This window comes from Mycteria americana, chromosome 1 (assembly GCF_035582795.1).
Source record: "Mycteria americana isolate JAX WOST 10 ecotype Jacksonville Zoo and Gardens chromosome 1, USCA_MyAme_1.0, whole genome shotgun sequence".
In the NCBI taxonomy this organism is placed as follows: domain Eukaryota; kingdom Metazoa; phylum Chordata; class Aves; order Ciconiiformes; family Ciconiidae; genus Mycteria; species Mycteria americana.
The window spans coordinates 58,783,245-58,790,399 of NC_134365.1; the positions used below are offsets into that span (position 1 = coordinate 58,783,245).

General features: G+C 50.6%; 1 protein-coding gene across 1 annotated transcript; it reads left to right on the forward strand.

Moving 5' to 3' along the window:
• Nucleotides 1-2,454: 2,454 nt before the first annotated feature.
• SSTR3 (somatostatin receptor 3) lies at nt 2,455-3,660 on the forward strand. Its single transcript, XM_075501219.1, has one exon. The coding sequence runs from the start codon at nt 2,455-2,457 to the stop codon at nt 3,658-3,660; it is 1,206 nt and encodes a 401-aa protein (XP_075357334.1).
• The last annotated feature ends 3,495 nt before the right edge of the window (nt 3,661-7,155 follow it).

Consider the following 7,155-nt stretch of genomic DNA (forward strand, 5'->3'; position numbering starts at 1 on the left):
ATCCAACCCAGACGAGGCACTGGTGTCCAGTGGTTGTTCTGTCAAACTAGCCAGAATGTGTGATATGGCGTTTGAGCTGGTGGCACTTGACAAAGTTAGAATGGCACAGACAGACCATGCCTGCTTAAAGACAAATTTTCTCCACTGCAGCTGTCTGAGCAGGTGAATGAGTTTATAGTGAATCAGTGCTTTGTGTCGCATGCCTTAGCATTTTTTATAGGGCTTTTGGAGCCCTGAAGATGGGTTTACTGTATTGCTAAACCACAGCCTGAGCAATCAGCTTTGAGGTCTGGACCCCAAACACTTTCCCAAATGCTCTTCAGCCCCAGCATGAGTGTCCCCATCCATATTTGATATTTGTAGGGCTCTGTCTCCAAATGCTTTTTTTGGAAATTCCTTTGCATGCAGGAGGAACATCCAAAGGGATTCCTAACTATGTCCGCACCTTTTAGAGGATCATCTTTTTGTGAACATACTGTTCCGGTCTCTGCCACGCTTTGCAGGGATCTTTGTCCCCAGAGCAGCCACCGCCCTCCCCTTTTCTCCAACAAGTGACTTGCATCACTGGAAAAAAATATCAGAGGAAAGATCCTTGAGCTTAGAAATAGAGTTTCAAATCACTTCCTACTCTGCCCATTCACTGCAGCCACTCATGATGTGTGGGACAACCCAGTACTGCAGAACCCCAAGAGATGGGCTTCTCTCAGGACAGTGTGTCACAGCCCAAGGTACCTGCAAATAAAGAAAGTCTAAACAATTCCAGTCCTTCAAAGCTCATTTAAGTGTTGCAGGAAACATTTATGCAATAGACTGTAGCAATGGCCTTTAAGACATAGTTGCCCAATTGTGTTTTTATGGGGCCTATCAGATGAGGTTCTTTCAGCATAAGATTTGATACATCTGTGGAGTCTGTTGGGTTTGCCTATCTGATATCCAAGGAATCCATCTAAAGCTCAGGTCTTCCCTAAGGTTTCCAGAAGTTGGAATGACATCTACAAAAAAGAATAAGAGCTATAATATTAAGAGATTTGTGAAGAAAATTGTGTTGCTACAGAGATTCCCATCCAGGAGAAAAGTCTCTGGAGTGTTTCTGGCCTCCTGAAAGTAGTTAATACTGGGAGTCCTTTCCTTTGAGATCCCCAGTTTTCATTTCAATAACAAAGGAGCTTCAGAGCCCTAAGAGATTTGTTGGCATGGGTAAGGGTAAGCCTCAGGGTCCCTGTTCTCTTCCAGCAAGTCATCCTCACTTCCAAGGAGCTTGTTCATCAAGACGATGACCTTGCCAGTCCACGCCTCCAGAAAAGTTTGCCAGAGCCGGAGTGATCCTGAAAGCATCACAAATCTCCCCTGCATAAGCTTTGCCAGGGTGTCTCTGGTCTGGAGTACGTGCTGGGCTCTGTATCTCACATATCTGGAGCCTTGACAAAAGACAAAAAGCACGTCCTTCCCTTATCTGTCTCTTCTCTCCCTGCAGCTTCTCACCCAGTGTCAGCAGAGAGCTGGTGGCGAGTGGAGAGCTTGTTTGTTCAGGGCTCTCTCTGAGTGAGCTGAGTGCTGTTTCCATGCCGAACCCTGATGTGATGGGCAATTGGGCACCTCAGATTAGGAAGGCTGGGACACTGCTTTGGTGTTGCAAACAGCTGGGGCAGGCAGAGCCTCTTCCATTAGCAGTGTGTTGCAGGGTGCTGAAGGAGAGAGAGAGAAAACAAGAGAGAAAGAGGCAAAAGAGATCTGGACTGATCCCTCTTGGTGTACCCAAAATAATCTGGCTCTTCCTTCACTCTCAAACTGGCATAACACAAACCAGCTACCCTCCAGCTCAGGTGCTGAGCTTAGCCTCTTGGCTTGGATTGAGAGTGGAGGTGCTTTCGTTTCTGCTGGTGGGGCTAACAACCCCACGATAACCTGTCCAGTCCAAAAAGAGCTTCAGCAAGCAGGAGGATACAGAGTGAATGGGGGAGCCAGAGCTGGTGTGGCACTTTGTCAGTGGATGGTCTTCCCTCTTTTCTTCATAAGGCACCTGCCACTCATAAATGAGAATCAGGCCCCTGGTGACTATGTCCTCCGTATTGGTGCCATTAGAAGAAAATGAGAAATTTCCCTGTCCCTATCCTAGTCTGTGGTTCTTTCCCTAGAGGACCTTTCCCTAGGGGAGAGGATCCATTGGCCCACATTGAGCGATGTCCCTGTTTGTTCCTCCATGCCCACTGTGCCTCCCAGGACTAGATGGGGTCGATATTGTCCTACATCTTCCAGCGGCTGCCAGCACCCACAAACTCACCTCGACTTCCCATGCCTGTCCATACCTACACACAGTTAATGTGGTGATTTTATCTGCGATTTTTTCAGCTGTCATGTCCCCAGCATCAATGGCTTTTTTCTCCTCCTCTCACCTCCAGATTGCTAACTGATCCTGCAAGGACACTGCCCCCCGCCCTCTTCCCTGCCTCTGCTATGGACACTTCTGCTTTCAGCCTCCCCACGCCAGCAGTGTCAGAGGAGGGGAATGCCTCTGGCAGCTGGGAAGGCTTCACCACCCCCAACGGCTCCACCACGGCCAGCCCTGGTGTGGTTGTCAGCGGTGTCCTCATCCCCCTGGTCTATCTCATTGTCTGCGTGGTGGGGCTGGCTGGGAATTCTCTGGTAATTTACGTGGTCCTGCGGCACTCTGTGAGCGAGTCGGTGACCAACGTCTACATCTTGAACCTGGCCCTAGCTGATGAGCTCTTCATGCTGGGCCTGCCGTTCCTGGCTGCACAAAATGCCCTGTCCTACTGGCCATTTGGATCTTTCATGTGCCGCTTGGTGATGGCTGTGGATGCCATCAACCAGTTCACCAGCATCTTCTGCCTGACCGTGATGAGTGTTGATCGCTACCTGGCCGTGGTCCACCCAGGGAAGTCCTCCAAATGGCGGACAGCACGGGTGGCCAAGGCTGTGAGTGCAACTGTGTGGGTGCTGTCTTCTGTAGTGGTGCTGCCCGTGGTCGTCTTCTCAGACGTCCCTTTAGGGATGAGCACATGCCACATCCAGTGGCCAGAGCCTGCCTCAGTGTGGAGAGCTGGCTTCATTGTCTACACTGCCACCCTGGGCTTCTTTGGGCCACTGCTGGTGATTTGTCTCTGCTATCTTCTTATCGTTGTGAAGGTTCGTTCCTCTGGCAGGCGGGTGAGGGCTCTGTCCTCCAAGCACAAGCTTTCAGAGCGCAGAGTGACCCGCATGGTGGTGGCTGTTGTGGCTGTCTTCGTCCTTTGCTGGCTCCCCTTCTATGTCCTCAACATAATCAATGTCGTCTGCCCACTGCCAGAGGAGCCATCGCTCTTTGGTGTCTACTTCCTCGTGGTGGTGCTGCCATATGCCAACAGCTGTGCCAATCCTATCATCTATGGCTTCCTCTCCTACCGCTTCAAGCAGGGCTTCCGGAGGGCCATCCTCAGGCCGTCCCGCCGAGTCCGGAGCCAGGAGGTGCCAGCATGCCCCCCAGAGAAGACTGATGATGAAGAGGAAGAGGGTGAGATCAGCAAGATCACCCAGAATGGTAATGACAGGCAGGAGCACCCTCTAAGCAGCGGGGAAGGAGAAAGCAATGAGCAAAAACCACTCCCTGAGGAGCCTGTGGGATGTGAAAAGAGCAACAAGTTGCATGTCAGTTATTTATGATGAAAGGGATGGTGCAGGGGAAAGAGACATTGGGACATGGGATCCCCTTCACCCTATGTGCTTTTCCACCCCAAAGGCAATGGGAGACGTTGATGCAAGGGAATATTAAAGTCCAAGACTCTGCTTAAAGATGAAGAGGGCTCCATGAGCTTGTGGAAAAACCAAGGCATTGTTCTTGGCTTTGGAAGGGACACTGGAGGTTTGTGGGGTACCAGGTAAAGGAAGGACTGCATCCGGGGAGAGCTGAAGAGGTGATGGGTACTGACAGTCACCCATCACCCTTGAGACAGTCACAGTCACCCTTGAGAGCAAGGTCAGCCCTAGATTGCATGATCCATCCTTAGATGACCCAGCTGTGAAGGGCATCAGCTGCCATCTGACTGTGGCACCTCAAGGGAGTCCTCAAATGACATATACAACAAATAGGCATCCCAGTGCCTTGATTATCTTCCTTATAAACATGAGAAGCAGTTTACCCTAAAAGAAAAACAGGAAGGAAAAATGTCTGCAGCGAAGACATACCAGTCGCATGAATGGCTGTCCCTTCTCTAGCTCTCCAATAAGTTTTGGGGACAACTTTCCTACCCATGCTGGTCATGGCTGGAGACCACTCTGACTGTTCAAAGCCTCCTCTTTCTTTCCAGGGCTCTCATGGACTCTGGGCGGGCTGATGAGACTTACCTGGGAGAGCAAATGGGACATTTCTTTCCTGCACCTCGCATTCTGTAGGGTTTTCCTGGTGCCTCTGCACCCTGGTGGAAGGTGTAACAAGGGTAGAGAAGAAGACAGCGAGGCATGCGTTGGAGGCAGGGTTTCTTACAAGCTGAAATGCCCTTTCCCTTTTCCTCTCCCTAAGCCTTATTGTAAATAAACAAAAAGCCTTTGAACTTAAAAAGTCAACTGGGCAGAACCATTCTGTGTGTTTAGGGGAGGGGGGTGCTGTAGATTTGGCTCTCCTGAGAATACACGATGTCTTTGAGATGAGTTGATCTCTGTATGGCGTAATGTTTGGCTGGTACAGGAGATCAAGGCATGTATCAGCACAGGATGGGGGCAGGGAGCAGAGGGGCGTTGGGGGATCTCCAGTGTGTGAGACCTATGGTCGCAGGAGTCTGGGCAACACTAGGAACTGACTCACCTTGTGGGAAATGGTAGAGTATTTGGCTCAGGGTGGAGAAGAAATGATATGTCTGCGTGTGTACAAAGGTGGTTGTATGCAAAAGTTTGATCACTGGACTGTACGTATATGAGAATGGCTGAACAGGATCAGAGATCGAGGAGTCGGGGCTGGTGGGAGATGTGCATGGGTTGGGCACTGATGCTAACCTGTGTGTGGCTGTGGGGTGTGTATAAATGTGTACAAATGTACGTGAGGGGGTACGCATGTGTATAGGTGTATACAAACACAGATGAGGAAGTGTGTTTATGTAATTGTAGGATGTTAGCGTAGATACGGTTGTGTAGGCATGCAAGTATGTGTGGAAATGTGTGCGCACACGTGAATGCTTGGATAAGAGTGTGAGAGTATGTGTGTTGCTGTGAGTGTTGGATGAGTGCTTGCTCCTGTGCATCGGTTGTTGGAGGGAAGTTGTGGGTGGGCCCGTCTGAGTGTGCAGGCTAGAGGAGCAGCAGTGTACGAGGGTGGGTGGGATGAAGGTTTCTCTCTCCACTTTGGCTTCATTCCTGCAGGCTCTGCTAAATGTCTGTCCCCACACCTTGAACTTCTCCATGAATGCTGTTGCTAAGCTACAGCCACTAAGACGACTGTCAAACCAGAGCCCTTGGTTATATCTGGGCACTTTTCTCCACAAATAATTTTGAGAAATGGGAAGGAGGGACCCACGAGGAGGAGACATGCCTCCCTGAGGTCAGGAGATGTTGGAGGAGGCAGTCCGTGGAGGGTCAGTGACAAGAGCTGGCTGGGTGATGGAAAGATGTCTCACAGGTCACTTGAGAGAAGGCATGAGATATGAAGGGATGGCATGGGGTCAGGTGTGCTGGGACAGAAGACAAAAGCCCTGGACTGGGAAGCAGAACAAGCTGCATCAGCTGAGGGTGATGGGAACAGAACCACTTTATGAGGAAGCAAGAAACAAGGTCACCCAAAGGTGACATGAGAAGAAGTGAAGGCCTGGCCGGCATCAGGGGAACTGCAGTGCAGGGCACCCGACTTCAGGAAAGGACTGTCGCAGGGCGTCAGGTGAGGAGACATGTCTTAGCCAGGCCAGACAGCAGAGGAAGGGTGGGAAGGGACTGCAAACACGACCAAGCAAAAGACATTCAGCTGTGCTCTCAGCCACTGGTACAGCAGCCACCTCGCTGATAGAGAAAGATTGTCCGTATGAATCGTCCATCCTTTTGTTTCCTCTTTGAGCCTGGGACGCTGGTGCCAAGCTGTCCATGCCTGTAGGTCAGCCTCAGAAGCTGAGCTAGCAGCGATACCACCCAGCTATTGCTTAGCTCCTCTTACAAAGTGCGCTTGCTCCCCTGAGCGTGGGCAGTCAGACACGCAGGAGTGCAGGCTCAACTCAAGGGGAAAAGAAAGTGCTTGGTAGCCAGTTTCTATCCTCTGCCACCTCTTCACGTATCCTCCTCCTTCCATCCATGCATCAGCTGCCCACACTGTGGGCCTCAGTGAGAAAAGCAGCCAAACTATTCATGGGTGTGGGATACACAGTCTGTTGGACTAAAAAAGCCTCTTTTTTTTTTTGCTTGGGGAGCTCCCACAGCATCCATTGAATGAAGCACAATCAAGAAATCCTAGCAGAATGAAGATGAACTGCCAAAGCTCCTGTCTCTATATGGGGCAACAAACAGTAGGAAGATTAAAAGGTCTGGCTACCAAGTGGTCAGATAGATGGACAACAGAGCGCTTTAAACAGAGGTCTGTGTTGCTTCCCTTGCAGTGAGGAGCAGGGCAAGGTGAATGCTGGGCACCACTGGCACAGCAATCACTGTAGGACAGAGGAGAAATGGTATTAGCTGGGGAGCATGTAGTGCTGTTCGTGGTTGATGACCAGGCACTGAAGAAGGCACGCAACAACGAATGAGGACCTTGCAGGAGGCAGCTCAGGTGGGTGGGGGCAGATATAGGAAGGGTTTCCGTCTCCACAGAGTGGCTGCCCAGCTGCCGTGGGGAGATGGGGGAGTTCCCTGGCTGCCAACACGCTTAACAGAGACCCTCTCCTTCAACACTGAATTGAGCTGAGACTTCATTTTGCACGCCTTTGCAGCTCCATCTGCTACAAGTCACCACTCAAGAAACTCCACCAACTGGTTGGCTTCTTAAAATACCTACATCTCTGAAGAGCTCAAGCACTGCAATGCCAGCACCAAGCAAGTGCGCCAAGGAGACATCATTTTGATACACGGAGTCTGAGCCCACTAGCAAGGCAGCTCTGCAGGAGAGCCTGCTGGGGAAAATAAATGTGTTCCAGGGAGACGTGCAAAACACTGGGGGTCTTTAGTTTAAACAGGAGTTTAAAAGAAAAGGGT